The sequence below is a fragment of the Clinocottus analis genome, unplaced genomic scaffold, assembly GCF_023055335.1.
Source record: "Clinocottus analis isolate CAN_PGR_092001 unplaced genomic scaffold, fCliAna1.0.p SCAF_2, whole genome shotgun sequence".
NCBI classification, from domain to species: Eukaryota; Metazoa; Chordata; class Actinopteri; order Perciformes; family Cottidae; genus Clinocottus; species Clinocottus analis.
In genome coordinates this window covers 6,757,545-6,784,108 of record NW_027175931.1, presented here as the reverse complement: position 1 = coordinate 6,784,108, position 26,564 = coordinate 6,757,545, and the positions used below count along the sequence as shown (strand labels likewise).

The following is a 26,564-nucleotide window of genomic DNA, read 5'->3' as shown; positions in this document are numbered from 1 at the left end:
GGCTCAGATAACTACATTGTTAACTTTTGTTGAAGGTTAACAAATGGACAGAAATGTCTGTCTGACAATGATGATCCTGAAAACAGTCCAATCCAGAAGACAATGAGACGGACCTGGATGAAGTCTCCAGATCTTTTACTTAATTAAACATTGCAATATTGCAGTATGTAAATATACTCTATTTCAAGTTATAGTCCTGCGTTGAAAAGGTTTATTTGCAAATGTATTTTAAATATAATCATGATAATACTACTGATGGTAACAATATTTAGGATATTGTTGGATATTACTGATGCATTATTGTGTGTAATACATTTTACTGTTGTAGTGGAAGTTGAGGTGGAGCAAATCTGTACTATTTTATAGACTTTTGGGTATAATATATTAAAATATTGTACAAGGCAATCTTACTGTCTTACATCTCGGAAAGAAGAAAAAAAGGTTGGGGAAATGATGTAGAAATAATCAAAATTTAAGCAGCAAAACATAATTTTTCTTCTTTTCTGTCCCATTATTCATCCTCCCAGCTCGAGAACCAACATTTAAAAATACTGAATTGTATTGTTTGGTGACATTTTTTTGACTTAATGCTGCAGCTAACAGGTGAATCATAAGATACAACTATTTACTGTAGACAGCAGACATCAGGCTGAAAGGCATTTTGGGTATTTGGAAGTAAAAGTGGATCAGGAAGGTTGAGTTAAAGTGGCTCTACGAGTAGGAATTAGAACATCCATCTATCTTGCATCACATTCAAAGGTGTTTTTTTTTTACTATGTAATCACAGCTGAGGGTATTTTAAAATGTAAAATCTAAATGTTGCCTACTTCCCCATCAGACCTCTGCAGATGAAAGGCTTAAAAGCAAAGGGACTCTCACTCCCCCACTTCCTTCGGGAATGTGCTTAATTCCATCTTAATGAGACCATTTCTTGAGGGAACGGCACGCAGACACACACACACACACACACACACACACACACACACACACACACAGCGGTGAGACTAAAAGTTCTGACAGCTCTGACAGCAACTTCAGGCTCTGATGTCTGAACTCTAAACAGAAAAGCACTCTCTCTCTCTCTTCACTCTCTTTCATTCTCAATCTTTTTTCCTCTTGATTTCATTCTACCTATTTCCCCCGTCTCCCACTTTCTTTCTTTCTTTCTTACCTTCTTTTACCCTCCGACTATCTTTATCTCTTCTATGATCTCTTCTACTCTTTTTGTCTTCCTGTCACTTTGAATCTAAGATGCACAAACACTCTTTTCAACCTTCCTCTGAGACTCCCACAGAGAGGAGCAAAAAGCAGGAGTGCAGGAAGAAAGATTCATTAGCTTACTGCTAGTGTGCAACACACAGACACACACACACACACACACACACACACACACACACACACACACACACACACACACACACACACACACATATGCCTGCAGATTTCCGGCTTATGATGACATCCACAGCGTTTTTTTGAATGTTTTATATGGGCATTGAAGGGACTCTCCCTGATAAGGTTAGATAGAGAAAGATGGGACAGATAAATAAATCTGTAAATCCATACATAAAGAACCTGGACAAAAATATAATGTATATTTGGATTCAAGTTAGAGCCCGTTAAATGAATGTAATTGAATGTAGATTGATAGATTGTTTGATGGATCATCCTGACTGAATAACGTTGTTGGTGATACTTTGTCTGCACCGCCATCTAGTGGCTGAATAGAGGTGTGACAGACAAAGAGAGGGAAAGTTGACAAATCCCCTCTTGTGAAAACAACTGTGTACATCAGGTTGAAAGGCATTCTGGGTATTCTGAAGAAGAAGCAGATGAGGAAGATTGACTTTGAAAGAAGTGTCTTGACGTTCACAGGGTGCAGTTAACCTTTCATAAAACACATTTATTTATGTAATCACTGCCGAGGGTCTTAGAAATGTAAATCTAAAACTTGTCTACTTTCACCTTTAAACCTCCGCAATAAAAGGGGGGTTCTCTTTTCCATCTAAATGTGTCACAGACGCACAAACTCACTCACAAGCACACTTACTTGCTATGAGTCTGTCCTGTTGAGGGTGCTAGTGCTTTTCAAATCCCTTCTCTTCAGTCTTCCTCCTGCAAATGTTCACAGGGACAAACCATCTGCACGTGTCTGCGTCCTCAAACACAACACACGTTCTTTCCCTCTGCTACAAACCTGAATCACATGGTAAATGTGAGCGATTTCAAATGTGTCTTAAAGCCTGGTTTTAATCTTTTTGACACTGTACTGCTCGTAGCTTCCGCTTTTTTGTCTGAAAAATCTATTTGATGCATAACTTGCAGCAGTGTGGATGTTTTCAAGTCACACCGTTCCATGTTTTTACATGACAAGCTCAGTGCCTCCAAAGATCAGGCAGCTGTGCGTCTGGACCATTACAGAGATACAAAAAAATGAAATGTTAGAGAGCTAGATCTCTCTAGAGCAGAACAATAGTTACTACTTATATGAAAATGCTCTAAATAAAAGCCCCCGGGTCTCCTTTCTTTCCCTTGAATGTTTGATGGTTGTCGTTCCTCTCAACCTCTTCTCTTCTGTTGTCCGCCCAGAACTACAGCTGTCCCTCGGTCATGGTGCTGGCCGTCCCGGTGGCGGTGCGGTTCCTGCAGAGCGGGAACAGGGAGCTGAGCAGGAACATGTCCAGTTATCTCTCCCTGGCTGCTATCGCCAAGGCTGATCTGCTGGCTGAACACACGGAGGCCATAGCGCTCAGTGTGCTGGGAGGTAGGATGCACACACACACATACCATAAACTAACGTGCGCACAACATATTTTAGATGTTGCTGTTCACAAAGGGGTAAAGCGAGTGAGTTTTACCCTTTCAAATGTCATGCAATGCATTGCGGTTCTTCTCCTTTTCTTTAGTTTAGGCGGCTCCAGATGGATACAGACCTCCTTACAGGAAAAACGTCTCTGTGTGTGTTGGGGAGCTAGCGCGTGTGCCTTTTGTAGCGACTATAAAGAGGAGAGTTACAAAAAGAGCTTTGCAGGAGAACGCTGCTTAAGAATGAACATAATAAAGGGTTTTATTAGAGGCGTTGTTGTGTTTATTTAGCTGTTGATAGTTGACATGTGAGTTGCGCTTGTAGAAGTACTGCTCATATGTTCCTACTGGGAGGGCTGCAACAATGGGATTAGCTGGTTTACTGGTGTGGAAAAATGAATTACCGTTGTAATCTGCAGTCGACGTAGTAGCAAACCACAGTCCTATCCTATCATGAGCTGTAGGGAGTGCTTTTACAATGATTGCCAGCTCACTGGGGATAATAGTGATGGTAAATAACAGCTGCTTCAAATCATGTTTTCCCCGATGGCCCTTTGATGCAGCGTGGAAAGTCCTACGTAAGATGTAGTTCATTGTGTGGAGAAAACAACCGATGTTTTGTGACGTGGAGTTTCTTCTTTTGGTCTGCGTAATATGTTGATATTTCAACTCGGTTCGGTTTCGTCTACTTTACTGTTTGATTCAAAAGGCTAATTGCTTGATTTGCCCCACAAGGAATTAAATTCCAAACAAATGTAGAAAATAAAAATAAAAATCCCATGACCAAATAATATAAATCTAGCTGAGGCATGTATCGTCTTCAAGCGGACGTGTCCTCAGGCTGATCAGCGCTGTCTGATCAGTGCTGTCTTCTACTTCCCCGCTTAACGGTGAAGGGCAGGGAGGGAAACTGAACACTGGTCAATGGTTAAAGAAAGAGATTCCCTTTTTTCTGCCTTCTTAACATGTACGTTGGTGCAGGTGTCTAAAGAACCATAGTTAGCACTGCCTCAATGAGATCTGTTTACACCTCAGGCAACTCTCTCTCTCACACACACACACACACACACACAAACAAACACACACACACACACACCATTAATACATTAATACGAGCGGGTTGCCATGCAGCAGTTCAGTTAATAGAGAACAGTTTTGTTGGTGGAGAAATAATTTAGGTCTCGTTATGTGAACATGATTCTGTGCACATTTGCATGGATGGATGTGCTTTTCTTGCTTTTGGCAACATGCTGAACTATCAGCCCAAACACGCACACACATGCACACACACACACTTGCATGGTGCTTATCACCTCTTGCAGCATCAGAGTGAGAAACTTACCGCTGTGATGCTCCCACCAAGCAGAGTTTCTGCCAGCAGCTCAGCACATGAAACAGCTTATAGGTCTCTGCTGTCTGGTTTATTATACAAGTGAAGTTGAGCCAGAGTTTAGGCTTAGAGCGTTAAATAGTTGGAAGACACTTTACACCTTTAGTCATAAAACTGTGGCTGAAAATAGAGACACCAGGTGCCCTGCCAATGGGGGAACAGAAACCAGGTCTTTTTCTGATTAGAGTTGCTATATGAGACTAATAAGATTAGTATTTCATTCGGGCACTGTGTTGGAAACCTATGCCTGTCAACATGGCTTACTGTTGAAGTCACAAGTGCACTAAGATGCAGATGTTGACTCTGAAGAAAGAAACATCACAGCCTCTTTCCAGAAAAAAAGACAAATCAAATCAGCTAACGCTATTTATTTTCTGGGGAATTTCTACTCTATTTAAGCTCCTCCAACAAGAGTTAAGTTTTTTACTGTATGACACAATGTATATATGAGTCAGTCCTCGATGAGGATTCACATAAAAGCGTTACTCACTGCAATGTGCTGATTGACTTTTGAGGCAGTCTTGACAAAGAAGTGTCGCATTGCGCCAGTAAAGTTAGAGAGTAATAAGACGACAAGCTCTAAATATTATGAAGATGTAAAAGGAAATATTTTAAGTTAATGTAACGGGACTGTACAGAGGATACAGAAGTTAAGGCAACGCAGCAATCATAGGCATAGCCCTGCAGGTTTTAAAGGTTTTTAATTAAACAAACACAAAATAACTGAACACGTAGCTCAGTCCAGAGCTCTGTCAATTCACAGCACCAACTAAACTATATCAGCCGGGCCACGAGCCGACTTACCGGCTTAATCTCCTTCATGAAGAGGAGAAACCTCTCTTCTTTTTTTTGTCACATGGCCCCCTCTTTTGCTATTGGTTAGCTCCCTGACGAGGAGATCAGGCTCAGGTGTGTCTCTTCCCACACCTGATCTCAATGCTCTCCTAACGAGGAGTGGGTGGAGCCTTCTGGGTGGAACGCACATCCTTTTTTTGTTTTTACGTCTGCCTGTGAAACACATTACTACTAGTTTTGATATGTGTTATACAAATACGATTTTGTATTCTAAACCACACAAAATATGTTTTTAGACTAAACCTGAGACTGATAGTTAACAATCGAGCGTTAGGTATTACAACTACACATACAATAAGCATTTTCTACAGCACGTGGTGTTTGCTGTCACATCCAAGAGCCAATCAGCTCTTTAATTTGGCGAGAGCCAAGCGTTTCCCATCATGCACTGGGCCAGTCAGTTGGAGGAGAGCTGCTGTAGCGCCTGGCTCTGAAATCGACGGCCGCCTTGCTCTCGTGAGAGTATCGTTGACCACGTGTGCATGACGTCAGAGCAAGGCGGGAGCAAGTCGGACACAAATCTAACCGGCGTGCATTGCGCGTCGATCGTCGGCGATCGATTCGGCGCGGAACTGGCTCATCTCGAACGAGCCTGATGTTTGTTCCACCCCTCCAACTTTTATGCTCCATCTGAGTAATCTAATGAGCTATTCGCTCGGTGATGAGCCAAAGTCCAACTCAGATAATTTGATCGAAAAGAGACGCAAATAAGGTCCCACACGCTTGTCAGTGTGTCATATCAATACAGTTTGTTATCCACACGCACACATCAAATTCCTGCTGGTCAGTCGCTCAGGGGAGATACAGTCATAATGTTTGTGACAGAACTTTGACCTGCACATTTCTTTCCAATAGATTTATGACCTCCCCAAAGTCATCACATAATATCACACTTCAGGACACTTGTGTTACACCAGCACTCAGTGAAACTTTATTCTTTGTGAGTTTATAGAGAGAAACAGAAAAGGCTGGAGGGACAAAATGTTACATGCAAATAGACACTAAAAAGCTTGCAGTGGCAGGGATCCGACTTGACAGGAGATGTGGAACTGATGGTGGGCCTTATGAGAGCTGGAATAACACATAGACACACACACACACACACACACACACACACACACACACACACACTGAGAGAAAGGATGAAAGTGAACGAGGCTTGCTTGAGGGCTTTATTAAAGTAAGTTCATACTTACGTTTCCTTGGACAGTTTTTATTGCAGCCTCGGCAGTTTTACATTTTTACCCCCACTGCTGACCTCGCCTCTACTTCTCTCCTCCCGTCCCTTCTCGAAGCGCAACATAAACACAACACAACATAAACACAAGACTATACACATGCCAAACTGTGCACACATACACACGCACACGCACAAAGCTTGCAGAAGTAAAAACAGATGACCTCTCTTTTTCCCAGCAGCCCCTCTGATCAGGATGTGAGCTGATGTAATGGGGTTCGGGTGACGTTGATGATGGGGGGCGGGGGTGATGAGTTGGTCACACGAGCTCGCAGGATGGACTGTGCATGTGTGTGTGTTTACACTTTAAGTTTGTTACCAAAGCCTGAGGTCGCCACATGCAGGGTTTTTCTCCTAATTTCACCCATTTGTCTATGATTTGTGGAAGGGAATGTGTCGGCTACATTTTGTCCTTTGTTGTGTTTCTGTTATATATCTGTTAGTTCCATGGAAAGCAAAGTTTATGAGCATCTGTGTCCGTGTTCACAAGTTACAGGAAGCCAGAAGCAGGATATAGCGTGAAGGTTTTATAGCTTTCTTTAGTAAGGACTCGGCCATTATCAGATGTCACGCACGCACACACACACACACACACACACACACACACACACACACACTCACATACAGTATATACACACATACACACACACCTGCACACTGAAACACATGGCATTGCTTTGGCTCCTTAAGGATTTTAGAGCTAAGAGTTCCTTCCTTCTCAAAGTAAAACCCGATCTTAAGGTAACACTGAAGTTTGGAATGTGTCATCTGTCAGAGTTTTATGTGTTTCCAGGCTCCCCTGCTGCGAAACATGTTTACTTACTGTACTTCGTCTTGTAAGTAAGGCAGGGTGGGTTGGATAGGAGCCGGTGTGAAAGGTGACGTTTCCATTTCATAACCGGTCACAGGAACAGTTGGAGACGATCCAGAGGTTGTAGCTGTTATATTTCACTAATGAGGAAGTAAGCAGGATGGGCCTCAGTAAACTGTGAGCATGTATGAGCTGCAGTATTTTCATGCGTAAGATAAAATGTAATCAACAGGAGATTACATACATTGTATGAAAGGATCTTCATGGCTGTGTCTTGGATTCATTTGGCGCTGTATATTATTATCTGTACTGCACTTTTGAGTATTTACATTTTTCCTGTTGCATTATTTATGGAGACAAATGTATTCCAGTGATGTTACTCCCAAAACCTTTAATTTATAAATGAATTAATTTTATTCTAAATGTAAAGGATTGTGTTGCAAAAACAATACTCTCTGAATACAAGATGGTTACTATGAGCAAGGGAAAGCTCATAGTGTTTTGAATGTTGCTTTTTTAAATGCAAATCATGTCTTTTCCTTATGTAAAGCAGTTTGAATAAAATAAAAGTGCCGATTCTCAGTAATGCACAAGCTCACACGAACATCAACGGAGATCAAGCTTTACCCAGCATGCCTTTTGTAACAGTGGTGATGTAACAGTTAATAGGGGGTCTCAATATACTGGACAGTGTGCACATAACACACAACTAATCAATATGCGCCGTACATGGCAAGAGCGTATTTCATCACTGCACTTCCTTGGCTCCTCAGCAATTCACCAACCAGGTGTGAAGTCGATTGGATGAACTGTTGTTGAGAAAAGGACAGACAGGAAGATGCTATACAAATCCACTTAGCTTACCTTGCAAGCTTTGGATCAACAGAAAATGTTAAACTCAGCTTGATAGTGCTGTGAGCTTTATCAGGAGAATTATGTATCTTAGCCAGAGGCAGAAGTCTGTTTTAAATTCAATTAGTATTTCAACAGACTAGTGTAGGTTTAATGCCTTTTTTTTGCAGTATGACTTTTTCCTCAACTAACAATGAAGTGCAATTAAAAAAAAACACCAAACTCAATGAACTCAGCAAATGTTTCCTCTGATCGGTGATAGAAATGAAAAGATGGACTCTGGGTATAAACTTGTGTGCACATTGGGGCGTATTGTGGCTCAGATGGAAGAGCTGGTTGTCCGCTAACTGTAGATTTGGTGTCTTTGAGTCACAGGACCCCAGATAGTTCCCAATGTGCAGGCGAGAGTCCTGCATGGTGGCTCGTCTGCCATCAGTGAGTGTGTGCGCTTGAATTGATGAAATTTAAAAATATCTATTTGTTGATTGTACCCATAAACCATAATCTGGCTTGATCAGATTTTTAGATGACCAAAAAACACTCCAAGAGAATATAATATAACTTGAAATGTTTATTCGTATCTCACTCTCCATTCATCCAGTCATTTTATGCAAAATATATTTATGTACAAAATACATTCATTTTCACCTTTTCACAAGAACTTTAAAAGCATTTACATTATAATACAAGACAACGCCGTTCATGAACGATTAGTGTGTAAACATTGTTCTCAGTTTATTTTAACAATTACATAAAAAGCTATGTAAATTTCACATTACACATATAACGGTTTTAATCCTATTACTTTATGCAGTTTAAAAAAAGAACACAAATGTAACTCTAAAATGTAATTGCTCACGAAAAAACAGAGGAGAACTGGAATTATATAAAACTCATATGAATGTAAACACTTTAATGAGTACACGTTTGGAAATGTAAGGTCTTAAAAATGCTTTAAAAGCTTAAACAAATTCAAGAAAATTAGAGTGAATTAATAAGTTTGTAAAAAAACAAGAATGTGTCTGAAGCTGTTTTCCGCAGTTGTCCATGTATGAAAGCAGTTTTTCAGTCTGGTCAGGTGTTTAATACATGATATGTCGCACATGACAACACATTATTAACACATGAATGGTTCCTCTATTTCAATTGCTTTCAGTTGGAACTGGGATAGATGACAGTCAATGTCGAACATCTAATAATTGTACCTACAAGACTGTAAAAATAGAAAACAAAATATTGTGTTATATCAATACTTAACATGTTTTAAATGGATAATTGAACTGCATTAGCTATTTCTGTACAAATATAGATAAAAAGAGATAAAAGATCATTGGTACACTCAAAAAGTCTGCCGAGTACTCTGTTTACTGGCTCAACACCTGTTCACTTTAATAAGACTCTTTCTTATAGTCTAATTGGTAGAGTCTTTGGTAAATGCATCACTTTGTCTGCTATAACAAGTTTTCTAAGCTGAATTTACATCCGTGTGCGTGTGTATGTGTGTGTATGTGTGAGCGTTTGCATGTGTGTAGGTGTGGGTATATATTATGACCTCAGATCAAAAGATTGTTACAAAAATAAATCTCTCTCACAACATTTGCTTTCTCTCGTTGGAACATGTCCAGTCAAATTCATTGCAGCATTATTGTTCATGATAATAGCAATGGAGACGATGATGAAGAAAAAAAGTAACATATTAACTAAAACATTTAACACTAGGGACAACGATGAGACATTGCAAATTGATGGTTATGAATTGCTCTCTTCAGTGGCATCATGAAAGCTTATTACGATGTTGCTGGTATTCACAATGATGATGAAGATGTTGATGGAACGTTCCACCTCGAGGAAACCTTTCAGTTGATGAACTGAGCGCCTCCATGTGGCACCATCTCCGTCACTCCCCACGCCACCATGTTCCCCCTCAGATTGCTGCCCGGGCCCTCCCGCAAAGCCAGCTGGGAAATCTCTTCCTCTGACAGCACCCTGTCCCACATGTTCACTCCGGTCATCTTCCCTGCGAACGCCATCTTGGGATCGAACCCTCCATCAAACCCTGTCACCCCGCTCCCGCTGCTCGGGGACAGAGGGCAGCAGCCGTTTCGTTCTTGCCCCAGCTGTAGCGAGCCTCCGTCGGGTAAGACGTGTCCCTCCGCCACTCCGGGTGTGGAGGCCACCTTTTTCCCAGCCGCCCACAGGGACGCCAGGCCCTGCTCGGATGACCAAGCCCCGCACAGGTGGATCCACTCCGACGGGCCTCCTGGATTCACCACATCCCGGGCCTCCACCAGGTGAGCCTCTCCTCCGACGGTGAAGAGCGCGGAGGTTTGACCCAGCAGCAGCTGGATTTCATACGGGTTGCGACGGTTCCCGTACGAGAAAAGCACGGTTCTGTTGGACACAGAGGTCGGCTTCACCCACATGCAGACAGTGAAGGAGGAGACGGAGAGGGGGACGTCTGGTATGACGGAGGTGTAGATTCGACGGGAACGCATCGGGAAGAGGAGCGCCATCTCACAACCTGAACAAGAAGACATGTTTGGTGTTACTTGTCAGTATTGGTGATTGATTTTTCTGGAATCATTGTTGAGTGGAAAGCTCGATAGAAAGACTTTCAAGTCTTATTGTAAATCTGTATTTTTTTTTTAATTATTTGAACAAAAAAAGCAATACATATATCACAGGTTGAAGACATTTCATACAAGCCTGAAAGACAGCACAGTTAGTCCAAACTCTCTTTTCAAAGAAAGTTACAATATGTTATATAAAGCATGAACGACAACTGAAAAAAACATGCCCTCCATAACAACAACAAATCTTACTGTTTGTGAGAAAACGGACTGATGCATCACCAGATACAGTTAAATACATTTGTACATTTTGGTGGCATATAACGTTGAATAATTCGAAAACTTATATGTGGCAGTATTACAGTGAATATGGAAGTCAGTCAAAGTTCACTTCAAGTTAAGGTGATTGGGTCATATACCATGCAAGTTTTTTTTTTTCTGGCCCCACCAGCAAATGCACACACACACACACGCACACACACACACACACACACACACACACACACACACACACACACACAGTCTGGATCATCTGGTTCATCGGTCTGTTCTGCTTCATTAATCATTCCCCTGCTCCTCTCGCTTTCAACTCACTGCTTTTCAAAACTCTGCATTGTAAAACCTACTTTTAAAATCTGTTTTACAAAGAGGAAACTGTTTGGTATCGGGCGTATTCCTTTGAGCAAGGTCTTTCCAGGTAATTTATCTTTATAGAAAGCTCCTGTTTTTTGGTCTCACGCTGCATCTTTTATTTGCATTTATCTTCTTCACTCCCCTTTTAATTGTGTTCTTTTCATAATTTTTCACCGCCATAAGTCTCTTTCTCTCCTTTTCTCTCTCTTTGTCTCTCTTGGGTACCAGATAATTGTTTGATTTGTCTCAGGTTTCTGCCACTCAGAAAACAATGGTAAACATGCTGTGTGTGTGCGCGCGTGTGTGTGTGTGTGTGTGTGTGTGTGTGTGTGTGTGTGTGTGTGTGTGTGTGTTTCCATCTGGTTCTGCTTTACCAGTGTGCTTTGGTGTGGTTTTAGCGGCATATGATTACATCCCCCTCTAGTCTCTATGTAGGCCAGATTTATATTTCTGGACCGTAAATGTGTGTGCGCATGCATGAGTAATTTAACATATCCTTTTTTTTGCACTTTCTACTTGATTAAGTCTTGGAAATTAAGTTGTCTTACTGACATGAGCGATGCCTTTGTGGTCCAGGTCTACATACTCACACTTAGTCACTTAATCTCTGAAGTTGCATCGGTATTAGTCAGTGTTCTTTCAAGGAGGGTAAACCGAAATAGAAGCTCTGGTAATGCAAACCATATGTGGTGCCGTCTTGAATCTGAGAAGATTGTGTTCGCAGGCAGTCCAGCAAGTGTTCTGCGTTATCCTTATCCTTTCCTGCATTTATTTGCTCCCAATTTTTATCCTTTTAACTGTTAAAGTCTTTAAATAATTATGCAAATCAAAGGAAATAGCTTAAGGCAAAGGTTTAGCTTGATAAATCGAGTCCCACTCTACCTGAGCTGAGAGTTTGAGTTTTGTTATTGTTTTGTGATGACTCTAAAATGAATGTTCAATAACCGTTCAACATTAATAAGAGGCAATAAGTGAATATTAGACAACTGACCCCAGACCATCCACTGGCCCGTCTTCTTGCTGTTTGACTTGACTGTTTCAAATTAGACTAATTGTGAAGGGAAAAGTTTAGGTTGCTATTTGGGGAGGACAACACGCCTGGAGACATAAGTGCAATAGATACTTTGGACAACCACACGGTGCATGATTTGTTATTGAGCGTTCACAAGCAAATGGTTCTCATTCTTTTACCTGACGGGTGACCTGAAGGTGTCAACGCGGAAAAAAGAAATTTGAAGGCGGAAGATAGTTTTGCTGGCGTCGTCATGAGAGGTAAAGACAAACACAAAGAAAGCAACAGGTAACGACAGACGGGGATAGCTGATGTTAAGATGGATATCTCACCTGCGGGTAGTAATCTTTGCTTCGATGACCTCTGCACCTCCCCCAGTTCCACGCTCATCTGTTGCATTGCAGACAGCACCCCGTCCAAAGCCATCGCTTGTGATGTGACCTCTTGCTCCCGGAGCCCTGCCCCCCCAGCGTCTGGAAGCTGGGATCCTGGCTTCGCATTCAACCCCATCCCCACTCCTGGGCCGCTGAAGCAGCTGGTCTCCAGCTTGGCAAGTCGGGATGCTTGTGTCCGTGCCGCAGAGAGGAGCTGCTGCAGCGTCGCCTCCAGGTGGTGAGGATTCCAGACTGAATTCCCACCGTCAGCGGCAGCCACAGAAGTCGGATCTCTGGGTTTGAGTCGCTCCACGGTTTCTCGGATGCGGCCGTCCATCTGCGAGGCCATTTTTCTTCCTGCTGACTCCAATGCAACCCCGCAGGATGTACCATACCGAGCTACAAACCTTACCAAAAGAACCAATGGAGTATTTTAATTTCATTTTCAATCATGGCAATCATCATCAGTTGCTGTTCTCTGATCCCTTTGTCCAACAAACCTGAGCATTTCCCCACGCAGTGAGGCCATCTCCACCTTGATCATGTCATCCGCGTACTGAATCAGCATGTTCTCTCTCATCTGACTGTTTTCCAGCATTGAAAAGATTTTGTCCCATTTGGACAGGTCTCCAGAACTGCAGGGGGCTTGACTCGGTGTGGCTGGATAGGGGGATGGAAAGAAGGAAAGGAAAGTTAAGCTCAAGATTAAACAGAAGACGAAGTTGTTGGGGTTTCTGCAGCATGCATGTAGAGAAGACCCCACATTATTCTTTTTTAAAATTCAATTTCCATAATGGTTTGGGAGATACAACTAGTTACCAACTTTGTTGCTTGTATTTGTTTGCATTTTGTTGAATGGGCACAATTACAAGTGTGCCAAATAAGTAGTTCCTGTTTGCAATGTACTCATAGATTCACAGGTAACTATCACTGGACTACTTTAACAGTGATGGAAGCTTAAAAATGTGATGATACCAAGCAAGTTCTGAAGTAATCAGGGGTGGGAGTAGTGAGAAGCTTATAGATCTTTATTTATGTGTGTTTGGATTGCCTGATTGCAAGGAGAGAGACAGAAACACAGATAGCTAATAAAGCAGGTAAAATGAAGAGCAAAGATGGGGCCAAAAGAGGAAATGAGCTCGTTAGGGGAGCGCTAAAAGAGCGTGAGAAAGAAACCCTACAATTGACTCATAAACCACTTTGCTCTTCCGGAAAGATCATCTGACTCCCTGCGTGAGTGAGTGAGGAGAAAGAAGGAAGGAAAAGGAAGGTTTTGTTTACAATGAAAAGGAAAGAGCTGCAGAAAGTAGGAGAGAGATAAAGCAAAGCCAGGGGAGTGAGAACGTGTCGGACACACTGTTCTGATTAACATTTGAGCTTCCCAAACTCTGTTTACCTGCAGACCTTATTAGAGGGCATTATCACAGGACTGCGGATGTGTTTTGTCTGTCCGTCCCCAAGATTCAAAGTAAATTAGACGGAAGGTTCATGCACTCTGCCAACACTAACTTACTAAACTAAAAGCACTGTCAAAGGTTTAGGGAGGATTCATCTGCTAATGAGTGGAGTATAGCGCCCTTTAGCCTTCTATCATTTTACTATCATCACTTCCTGCTTCGTTTCATTTGTTTATCTATTCCTGAATGAAAGAATTACATAGTGTTTGTGTGTGACCTTTCAAAGGATTTAAAGTCTCAATAGTCTACACACGGTACTGTATGTGCACATACACTTACCTGCACATGCAGCATTCGGCAGAAAACAGAAACAAATGACTGATGATGGAGTAGAGTAGAAGTACTATAACCTGTACATGTCTTCGCCTGCCATTCATTTAGAAATGAACTGTGTCATGACCTCTCTCACGTAGCCCTTGTTGATTTAAATTCCACCCCCTCCAGCGTTTGAGAGCTACGAGCAGGTCAGAAGCACTGATCTGTGTCTTCCTATGGGCCTCTCTCTCTCTCTCTCTCTCTCTCTCTCCCTCTCTCTCTCTCTCTCTCTCTCTCTCCCTCTCTCTCTGTGGCCCTCTCTCGTTTCTCACACACCTGCAGACAAAACTCAATGTAACTCACGTGATTTCACTTTTTTCTCTTTAGTCCTTCAAGCCAATTAGGAAAGGTCGTGTTTCTCCAACCTAACGACTCCCACCTTCTCTCTTGGTGTAATCACTTCGCAGGCTCTGCCCAGAACAAAGTTTTCTGCCTGTTAACTGTTGGCTCTGCGACTATACCTCCTGCCAGTTTTTAAAACGACAAACAAATGCCAAATTTAAGCTTCGGAGGGGTGGGGGGGAGGGTTCGATTGCACGCACACAGACTCATGCGCTCGCACGTTCTCATCGAGAACAGCTGAGCGAGAAGAGTTTGGTGAGCAGTCATTCATGCTGAAATATGTGTTGGTTGAGAAGGCCGTTTTTTTCCTGACTCAGCACTTTCTTTGATTCTGCTCGTCTCATGCAAACTCCGTGCCTGCCCACAGTCCGTGTACTCTGCGGACTTTCATCTCTTCTCCCTGTCTTGTCCTCTATCTCCGTATGTGAAGCTGCCTCTGCAAATGGATTATAAAGTACCCACCAATCCCAAACAACGAACCGCCTTAGCTGTATTGTTCTGTCGTTTTCTGCAACCTGTGAGGAGACTATTGTGTAACTGGATCCCAACTGTTCCTTTTTTCCCCCTCTATTGCTAAATCTTTCTTCTCAAAATCTAAACGCTAACCAAAGTCCAGTGCTTTCTTTTGTTGTCACTTTTAAAGTTTGGTCGGTACACTTGTAACTGAGTTCACTCTCAGTAATGACACTGAACATAACAGGTTTTATGATGATGAATCATAAAGTCCTGAGCTCACACCTCCGCACAACCCCACGCATGAATCCTGCAAGAAATCAATTACACGCTCCCAGAACGAAATTAAATTGCAACATGTCCATCTGAGAATCTTAATCAGATAAATCAGCCCCAATGCACACACAGTTTAACACTTACGTTCTGGTGTCTCTCCATCTGTGATTTCATTGTAGTAGGTGTCAGCGTAGTTGACCTCAATATCCTCCTCATATGCGAGAATCAGACACACGCACGCCGACAGCGCACACACTGCCTGGGGGAGCCGCCACCCGAACATGCTGCTGCTGCCGCTGCCGACTGAGTGTGTGTGAGAGAGAGTGAGAGTGTTTGAAGAGTGTGTCTGCGGAGTTTCAGGTTCGCTCCTCTGCCGACCGGCTTGTCTGTGTGTGTCTGCGTCTGTGTGTGTGCGATTAGCTCTGTGTTTGTTTTGCTTTGTTTTTTTTTATCTCTGCTGCTTCTCCCGGTCTGTCTCACTTTCTACAGAGCTGCAGGTCCACCGCTCTCTTTTTCAACCCCTCACTCTCATACAATATGTGTCCCTCCTCCCTAATGACTCCCCACCTCTCTCTCTCTCTCTCTCTCTCTCTCTCTCTCTCTCTCTCTCTCTCTCTCGTTAAATGCTGAGCAATCCTTTGGCAGGAAGCCTGGCAGTGTAGAGTACTTCAACCAAAGAGGGGCTACGTGCGCTACACACACACATGCACGCACGCATGCACACACACACACACACACACACACACATTTAATATACTATTCAGTACTTTATGTTGATTTACTGAATTTATCTGTAAACGGATCCAGCAGATTTGAAAGCTCAGCCCTTTGTACTTACTCTTACTTAAAAAATGAATTTGGCTCAACTCAACACAATAAAAGCTGGGAACACGATGACATCCCTACAGCAAAGTCTGACAGGGCAAAGAACACAATGCTGAGGCGGTATAATAGGTTGTAATAAGGCCAATAAATCGGGACAACATCTTAGCCAGACTCTCAAGACCATTGATCTTTCCGATAGACCCAAACTGTCCAAAATGTTAGTTATCCCTGAATACACAGCAAAACATGTTGGCGGAGAACAACTGGAAAAGTAGTCAGTCAAAGTTGAACGATTTCATCATTTGACTTCAGTGTCTCATCCACATCAGTTGAGCTCGGTCTTAAAGTCCAGTGACCTTCTTAAACATGACACTGATGTGACTGCTGTCTGTGTGCTTTTTGAAAAGATCCTTGATCCCAACAATTGTTTTTAATACATTATTGACACCAAAAAAAAAAGACAAAACTCTTGCCTACCCAACTTGTAATAATACCTCAACCCCAAAACTAATCCTTCTGCAAACCTGAACTCTAAACCCAAGCTGTCCTTGATCCATCCCAATCAAGTTTAGCCGTAAATGCTTTTCTTACGCAAAATTGTGCAAACACATGAGGAGTATCCGGTCAGCGATTCAGTAAACGTTCAAAAAGTTCTCTAAATTTCCATCCCTGTGAAAACATTTGGCTCTCGCAAGTACAGAATGTGAAAGCGGCACTCGGACCTTGCAAGCGAGGCGGTGAGTAATGCGTCGTTGGAGGTAGCCTGTATGTTGTAATCAGATATAACTGCAGCCCCTGCAACTGACCGAGAGAGAGGGAGGGAGGGAGGGAGAGGGCAAGGAGTAATAGGAGGGGGAGGAAGCAGAGAACACAAACTCCCCGGATTTCTGCCCCATGCAGAGGTGTGTGTGTGTGTATGTGTGTGTGTGTGTGTGTGTGTGTGTGTGTGTGTGTGTGTGTGTGGAGGGAAGTTTGAATAGAACCCAGACATTAGGGGTTTCTAAATGGGTTTATTGTTCTCCTGTTTCGCTCTGTTTGTTTATTTATTTATTTGTCAGCCTCGCCATGTGGTTTTGTACGTATTTGTGCGTATATGTTGTATTTGAATTTGTACGGTGTGGGCCAGGAGATATTCTTGTGTGTGTGTGTGTGTATGTGTGTGTGTGTGTGTAGTTTCAAGGGGATGGAAATAATGACTTCCTCATGAGATTGTATCTCGCTCCCCCTCCCTCCATCTCCCTGTCTGCCTGTGTCTCTCTTTCATTGTGTCTGTTTTCTCTTTCTCAAATACCTACTGAAACACACACTTGGTCACTTGTTATCTGCATTGAACAGCTTTTTCATTCACACAGCTGCACACACACACAGAGAGGGAGTTGTGTAGCAAAGTTGCAAATGTTACTTTATTTAGTTCCACTTGCTGGAACACAACATTTGTTTAATCTTTTCCATAAAGCTTTTTCATTGTTCTTACCAGAAAGCACTATTTCATTTTCCTGTCACCTGTGTTATGCTTCAGACCACCTCTGTCTAATAAGTCTTTCTCCATAAAAAAAAATAAAAAATGCTAGAGCTGAGCTGAAAATGACATTATGAAAAGTTTCATTTCCGTCAATATTGATAACCGATCATCATGCTTGATGACCTAGCCTACTTTTAATAATTACCATGGGTACAATGTGTAAGATGTGGCCATCATTTTTCTTTAAAACTTAAAATATATATATTATCATCAGCATGTGAAGAGGTTACAGTGTTGTCTATTTGTCAAGGTGGAGTCTGGCGTTGATGTGAAGCTGCACCCATCGTGGTGCGTGTGGACCATTTAATAGTTTGTTTATTGGATTAAACCCAAAGTGTGCCTCCTTCCCGCCACCAGGAGAGCACTTCGGCAGGAGGAGGGTGGGCGTCGTCTCTGGGAGACACAGACCGTTAGCAGTTAGCACGAATTCAGTCAGCGCAAACCCCAGCAACGGATTAGCAATACGATCACTCTCCTGGTCAGACTGCGACCCACTCGCTTCAGCCGTTATTCATCTTTTAGGCCGCTATGTTAAAAGTTGAGTAGAGAGCAAGGGAGGACAAATCAAACCGACTTAAACCGTTCAATTGATAACACATTGAAGACTGTAAATCAAATAAGGACAGACTAGAATTTTGGCAAAAATACTATAATCATTGCCATATTTGACACTGTATGACTTTTAAAAAAAAAAAGGACAAAAAAACAGAGAAATATGCTGACTCATTGTGTTTATGATAAACAAATGCTGGAGTGAATTAGGATTAAAAGCATTTTTAGCTGCAAGATTTCACTGAACACAATTTAAAAGGGGCAATAAAACAGAAGTGTCTGTAATTAGACCAGAAGACGCACATCCATTTCACGAGACAGGCGTGTGTGTGAGAGGGAAGAGACAGAAACAAAACTCCCACACAGCGTCCAACATGAAAACATACATTTGTTTCAACATTATTTTGCTCGACCTTCGTCAGGCAAAGAAACGCACCGTAGAGTTTGCACTCGGTCAATCCTGCCAGTAAGGTATGAAGCGATGACTTGTCATAAATAGAGCGAGAGGGATATTATATGCTTTTTTTTAAAAGACAGCAAACACGTGTGCGTGTGCATGAGTGACGGGTGAATCTGTCCATGTTCCACTTTCCGCCTGCTACCTGAGGTCGGATCAATGTGGAAATGCATCATACATGTGTCACACCAGTGAAGAAATCACTTCAGCGTGTGTGCATGTGCATTATGCACATTCATGTTTTTAGCATTGCGTCCGCGCCACGGGCAGCTAGATGAGGATGGATGCGATCGATGGTTCAGATCAGATGCATAAGTTACCTGGCAGGACTCTAAACCTTCATGCATGATTCACCAGTGAAATTAATTGGCTCCACTGCATATTTCATCACCACGAAATGTCAAGTCAGGAGGCACAGGACATTTTGTTTCACACACAGACAGTGAGTCTGTACGGGTGAAGTTATCTCGTTGAGAGGGGAGGATGGTCATTGAGTTTAAACTTCGCAAGACACACTCTTTTGTGTGTGTGTGTGCATGCGCGTGTGTGTATGTGTGAATTACAACGGTCTGCTGAATGGCACATCTGGTCTGCTGTTATGGTTTTCACTTAATGGTATGCATATAAAATATTTTTATGCATGAAACATTTTGAGTCTTGCGGACATGTGAGAAAAATCCCTCCATGTTTTTTTTCTGCACTCCCCTCACTAGATCCTCTCCGGCCTCATGCGGTGTTGAATACTTCAAAGTAATTTATGTGCTTTGCGGGGGGATTCACTGGTGCTACAAAAATGCACAGAATCCAAAAGAAATATATGTATTTTCTGGGAGATGTTTAAGTCCTGTGTCTTTTTTTTTTGATTTGATAGTTTATCCCGCACTCTTCCACCAGAGGTTATTGGAGCTGTGCGAAATACGACTTTAGGGACAAATGTACACACAATAAGTGTTGGAAAACATGTGTAAGCTGTAAAGTCTTCCAAACACATCCCTCTGGATATCGTATGTGCTGATCGCTGCATTTTTGTCCTGTACAATAATGTCCCGTGCGTAAGAGATCAGTCTTTTGCCAGATTTTGTGCATTGTGGGTTATTAATGGAATGTTCCCATATTAGTCAATAATATCCGCAGCTAATTCATTGATTAGTCAATGGACAGAAAATTAGGCATCAGCAAGTTTGTAATCGTTTGAGCAGTTTTTCAAGAAAGAAATGGCACAATTCTTCCAGCTTCTTACTTGTGTACTAAAATATATTCTACTTTTCACACTCTTTAATGTCAGTAAACATAATCGTTGTGTTTTTAGCTTCAAGGTGCTAAGGTGCTTTATTGTTAATGTTGGTCCAGACTAGAATATCTCAAGTACAACGAGGACCCTCTTGGTTCCCACGTGAGGAATCACGTTGATCTCCTGACGTTCCATCCAGCGCCACCATCTTGTCAAAAAAGTGTAATTTGTCCAATATTTTAATTTATTACCAAATTCTCTACAAAACTGATGCACGTTGTGTTCAGTGCTGATGTTACCATGCCAACACGCAACACTAAGATGGGGAACATGGTGTAAACATTACATCTGCTAAACGTCAGCGTGTTAACACTGTCATTGTAAACATGTTTGCTTTAAGTTCAAAACTCACCCACACAGGCACAAGACTGAAAGTACACCCGCGAGCACGGCTGGAGACTTTTGATTTTTTTGGTGCTCAGACAAAACAAGACGTGAAAAAGTCGCTACGGTGCGTTGGTACTGACACTGTAGCCTTCTTTAGTCATGTACCCTGCCAGACAAGACAACTAACAACTTAACCTTTTTCAAAATATGTATTTGTGACTTTAATATAGCCACGTATATACTTAAATAGTTTACTGTACTGTGAAACGCCTTCTTTTTGCTCATCAATCACGCATGTTCCCTCCCTTATCTCAGTTTTTGAACCATTTGGGGTATGGTCTCACAGCAATTGAGGGTTAAAATGTCTTTGTTTAACATGTGAGTTTGAGTAAGATGAAATATCCATGTGCGTCTTTAATTCAGATCTCAAACACTTGTTTTGAAGTAGATGCAGTGGTCCCAGCTCTGTTAGTGATCCCTTCACTTTATGGTTTTCTCATTGCTGTGGGACGTAATTACTTTTTATAGCCAAGAGCAAAAATATCACAGCAAAGACACTGAAAATCATTTTCCCCATGATTCAGTTTTAGTTTCCTCTTAGGTAAAAAAGTAAATCAGGCCAATAGCTGTATCAATGTCATTTTTTGTTATAAAAAAACGTCTTTTTGTGACTCACCTTGGGATTCTAATGTGACATTTGGAAAACCGCACAGTAAAAGAAAGCCATCGTGTCCCCTCCGGCCTCCGCACATGAAGTTAACAATAGTTTTGACAGATCATCTAGTTCTCATTCCGTTTGCAAAATGCTTTATGGCCCCTTTCAAAAATGTCGCCTTTGTGTGCCGCAGAACCAAAGGTCATTACAGGATATTTTATTGAGATGTGTAAGTCATGATGATGGGTTGGGTGTACGCTGGAATGAAGGTATGAAGGTCAGAAAGACACACACACACACACACACACACACACACACACACACACACACACACACACAGAGGGTGCTGTAGGAGAGTCAGTGAGTCAAACAAGAGAAAATCTATGAAACAATAGGTGTATTTTGTCAATAATCAAAATGATATCTTCATGTCTTGTGTGTGTGTGTGTGTGTGTGTGTGTGTGTGTGTGTGTGTGTGTGTGTGTGTGTGTGTGTGTGTGTGTGTGTGTGTGTGTGTGTGTGCGCTCTAACAGGTACCCGCTATAAATCCTCCTAAGCTCGTTTCTGAGCAGAACTCTCATCTCTTCCTGACGTTTAACATTCCTCTGAACAGACCAGTTAATACTGTGACCATGACTTTATGGTGGTTTCCAGCACTCTCCTCCGCTTCATATACTGTACCTGTCACTTTTTATGGTGATTCGTGCCGCAAGTGCAGAGATGGGTGCGTGTGATCTTCTATATGGTATAATTACAGGAAGCGAAAGGGACACATTGACGTGCACTATTTCCCCTCCTCTGCCTCCGCACCGAACAGCACAGAACAATCCGTCCTCTCCGTTGATCAGTACCAGTCATCTGTTACAGGACAAAACCTGTGGTTAAAGAGATTTATAGCTGTGAATCACCTGTTTTACACCATTTATGGAGGTTGCTATGTGTAAGCTTTCATGAAATATGACAATGGTTCACCATGAGAGCTACTAGCTGTTTGAAATATTATGGGCCAGATGTTCATGCTGAATAAAACTATGATTAATGATCATAAATACTGTAATTTTGCTACAAGATGTCATTGCAGAGGCAATCCTTCTTAAATTGAAACGTATGGCGGCGTGGCTGCTGGGACGGAAACGTCCATGGGTTCACGATTTCAGTCCAGATTAAAATATCTCTGCGAGTATTGGGTGAACTGCTGAGACATGTTTGTACGATCATTCCCATGAATCCTAATTATTTTGTTGATCTCCTGACTTTCCTTCTCGCGTCAACATTGGCTTTGCGTTTGTGGTTTTGAGTTAAATGTCTAGACTACTGGGTGGATTGTCAATTGACAATGTAATATTCATTTGGCATAAGAAATGTGTAAAACAATTAAGATCGAAAAGAAAAGGAAAATGTATTGGAATAAGGTCAATGCAGGTTGGTAATGGCATTTTTTGTAAAACAGCAATATACCCACTTTTTCTATACCATACTATACATACTATATTCCTTTTTGTAGCACATGTAAGCAGTCCAACATGAATAGTTAAAGTTGATCCAATCTGATAAAATGTCATCATATGGATCTCAACGTGAAATGTTCAGGGTTTACAAATGTTGTAGTGTTTATGTTCCTTGTGGAAGGCGTTGACGTTTTCCCTTTTGGGTTCAGGACAGCCCTATTGACAACATCTGATTATCCATCCATCCATTTCCATTTGCTTATCCGGGCTTAGGCCCAGCAGGCTGACCCAGGCTTCCCTCTCACCCGCAACATTTTCCGGCTCATTCTGGGGGACCCCGAGGCGTCCCCGTGCAAACTGGGGGATGTAATCCCTCCAGCGTGTCCTGGGTCTTCCCCGAGGTCTCCTACATCATCTGATGAACCACTCTCCATTCATTACTTCTCATTAACCATCAATCGATTGTTCTATATTCCTACCCTTGTCGGACCGTCTTTCTTTACTTCCCATGTGTCCTGTAAATTTAAAAGATTATTAAAGTAAATCCCCAATTAAGAACACCACTTCATGATTTAAACCCTGCAGTATCTTTAAGATAAATCTTTTTCGAGACAACTTTTGTATTGGGCTCCAAAATGTCACTGTGGTGAAATATTGAATTTGCAATATCCGCCTGACACAGAAGCCATTGTTTGAAAATCATGAAATGTCACCAATAATGAATCTTCCATTTCAAAACAAGAGTCTTTGTTCAGCGAATCATTTAAAGATGTTTCAGACGTGAGTCAAAGGCTGCTGGGTAATGCCGGGGGTTTTCTTTGGGCTGCGTGCTGATTTAAAAATGCCTTTATGTCCAGTCGTGCGTCAGCACTGGCTTTCTTTTTTCTGCATCAACATCATTGAAGAAATATTGACAACAAATGCAGAAAGGTTTATTCACTGAACACAGATGTCGTGTGATTTCTGAGGAAAATTACATTTACGGCAAATATGCATGATGTTACAGAACAGAACCCCACGAACAGCTGAAAGGAAAATGTTGGGTCTATTTCACATTTGCGGCCTTCAGTTTTCTTAGTAATATATACCGTAGCTATAGTCACCAGGTTCATTGTTGAGATCTGGGAATGTGGCGACATCAATATCTAGTTGCAGATACGTCTTATGGAGTAGATTTTGGGGGTCTCTTTTTGGGAAAATGTCATTTAATGTATTTTGGGCATTTCGTAAGACAATGGAGTCGATGTGTGTCTCCCTCTTCTACTGGTAACACTGATGTTTTTTTTAATGGTGACCCTTTCAACTGTCAAAATGGTGGTTACCAAATGTATATTTATATGACTGAAAGCCACTCTGTCTCTCTCTCTCTCTGGCAGGTAACCACATGCTGTTACGAGTGTTGCCCTCGGTGTACCCCCGGCAACCAGATACCATCCACTGTCACCTAGGCAACCTCACTGCGATGATGTCACAGCTGGACTCGCCAGAGCAACAACACCTCATCAGACTCATTCAAATTGTTGCGGAGCAACATCCACTAGTGAGTGTTTGTGTGGTTTGTTGTGTAGTTTGACCTGAAATAAAGCACAATGCACTGTGGTAAATCAATCTGTCCAGTGTCACATCAGCAGATTGATACTTTTTTTTTAATATTCCTGCACAGGCCGATGGGAATCACCCCACTTATTTCACTGTTACTTATTGAAAAACCAATTATATTTTGTCTTTTGTATTATTATCAGCCTTGAGCTAACTGTTTCAAGAGGCCAAGTAATACCTAAAACAAGTACTATTCCAGCTGCATTGGATACTAATATTTAAATGATAATGAGGTACTTACAATACATCAGACTGTGGTGATATTTGAAAATAAAGCACCATTAAATTTAATCAGAACTGAGTCTCTGTGACTATGGCGTAAGTTTACATTTACCTTGGTTTTGGCTTACAATGATGGGCATGTGTGGCTTTTGCGTAGCTTTTCTGCCCATGAGTCAAGCTTAATCAGAACTTTTTTATATTTTAACTTCGCAATATCCTGTAATGAGCTCATGTCGAAATATAGAAAAAGCCACTGGAACGAGTTAAGCGTGAGGAAATGGAGCAGTGCATGTGGAGTGCACATTCATCTGGAGCAGCTTCCTTCGTCCTGCAGAGCAGAGCTGCTGGTGAATGGCATGATGGGAGAGTACCAGCAGACAGAGCACATGGTGGTAAAACATGGACAATATCCCTCCTCACACACCAAAGACGTTGAACTTTGAAACCACGTAACTGGAGCATCTCCCGCCTGGAGAACAGACAGTGTATGATAGTAATAATATGATTATTCAGAACAAGTGACTCATAAACTGGCAGCAGGAGGGCCGGTAACGGCGGGCGATGTTCGCCTGATCCAGTCCAGTCGAGTGCATTCCAGTCTGATCCGTCTCGACAGTGTGGAGGAACTGGTCATTCACAAACTTCGTACAGAAAGTCCTGCAGTCAAGCTTTGTTTATCATGAGTCACCAGTCTGTCTATCTCGCTTCAAGGTTGCTCCTCCCACCTCAGGCCTTCGCTAAACATTCTGCTTGGTACTAAGCGATGGTGCACAAAAACAGCTATAATCAAAAGCAAAGAATAACGCGTCCTATCTCCTCTCCCGAACAGATGCTGAGCCCTCAGGTGCCCGCACTCGTCGGTTACCTGGGAGACCAATCCCTAACCGAGGCCCTGCTGGGCGCGCTGGTGGACGTGTCACAGGCCAGCCCCTCTTCACTCGTCAGCTTTCTGCCAACGCTGAGGATTGTGGGACAACAATGCCCTGCTCTCCTGGGTCACGTGGCCAAAATCCACGGTGCCGTGGGCATCATCAGCGAGGTACAAACAGCGCAGTCAAAACACGCAACTTACCCAAGTTCATGTTCGTGTGCAGCACGACACAGAGGAAGACTCTGGAAGACTCAAAGAATGTGCTAACCTGGGCCAAGGAATAATAATAATCCATATCTTTACACACTTTGAGTTGTGTAGAGATTACACAAACGAGATATGACGTCAGTTCATCTGGGAGCTTTAGAGGTTCTGGGAGAAGGATTTTCTTAAATCCGGACGGAGCCAGGCTCGTCGTTTCCCTCTGTTCGCAGTCCTGGTGCTAAGCTAAGCTAACTGTCAGCTACATATTCACTTCAAAGACACGATCGCCGTATCAATATTCTCACATAACTTGCTGCAAGAAAGAGAATACAAAAATGTGGAACTATTTTTAGAAAGAAAGATTCACAATTATTACATCCATATACTTAAAGAGTCTGAAGGCACTAAGAAGCAAATGAAGGTCCTTGAAGTTAGTCTCAGTTATCTGTGCTTGTGTGTTCTTAGCTGCTGCAGCATTTGTCTATATTGTCAGCGTTTTTTTTTTTACTGTTTGTGTCTGTTTGTGGTTAACCACAGCATGCTACAAAAATACTCAAATTCCTGTCAAAATGGCTTGGGAATAATGCTATTAATACACCTTACGTCTGTCCAGCAGTGTAGACAAACACACACACACACACACACACACACACACACACACACACACACACACACAGAAACAGGCAGTAGTGATTATTACAATGAGTAGGGAGGAACTGGCTGCACTCTCACATGACTTGTTCTCTGTTGTCCTGCCAAGTGTAAAGCCTGCACTCGCCCACCGGACAGAGCGGGCACATCCGGAGGTTTGAACTGCAGTCTGACACCCAACACATCAGTGTCCTCCTGAACAAGCACACGCCGTCTCCTCCGGAGAGTTCTGTCTCTCCACGGCTGAATAGAGAACAAGAAACACAACAAACTGCTGTCCTGGCAAGCGGGAGAACAAAATATGTAATTTGAAGGAACAGCTAAAGAGCTCTGTCAGCCTCATGGTGCAAGAACGGCAGAATTTAATGGAATATTTACCCGCAAGAAAGGACGTTCTTCGAAAGGTGACGACCTCAATTTGACGTGGCTGGTATTTGTTTTTCAAAAAAAATACTACAAGTAAAAAATAGAACTGCTGCTACTAATAATGTACAGTTTTGGAAGACTCACAAAATGTAAATGTGTTTGGGGTAGGTGAGATTTGTCCCATGAGCCTCG

The 26,564-nt window shown here is 42.3% G+C and overlaps 2 protein-coding genes across 2 annotated transcripts in view; one reads left to right on the top strand and one right to left on the bottom strand.

Moving 5' to 3' along the window:
• Window positions 1-26,564, top strand: part of veph1 (ventricular zone expressed PH domain-containing 1) — a 68,381-nt gene that overhangs the window by 8,712 nt on the left and 33,105 nt on the right. Inside the window, exons 4-6 of the mRNA XM_068584710.1 lie at window positions 2,590-2,764; window positions 23,836-23,999; window positions 25,110-25,319. Of these exons, the coding sequence (XP_068440811.1) occupies window positions 2,590-2,764; window positions 23,836-23,999; window positions 25,110-25,319 (549 nt within the window). The remainder of the gene's footprint in view (window positions 1-2,589; window positions 2,765-23,835; window positions 24,000-25,109; window positions 25,320-26,564) is intronic.
• Window positions 8,537-15,849, bottom strand: ptx3a (pentraxin 3, long a). The gene is made up of 4 exons (XM_068585237.1): window positions 15,527-15,849; window positions 13,040-13,199; window positions 12,498-12,946; window positions 8,537-10,471 (listed from the first exon to the last, which is right to left on the bottom strand). Exons 1-4 carry the CDS (start codon window positions 15,663-15,665, stop codon window positions 9,807-9,809), a joined length of 1,413 nt encoding a protein of 470 aa, XP_068441338.1. The 5' UTR covers window positions 15,666-15,849; the 3' UTR covers window positions 8,537-9,806.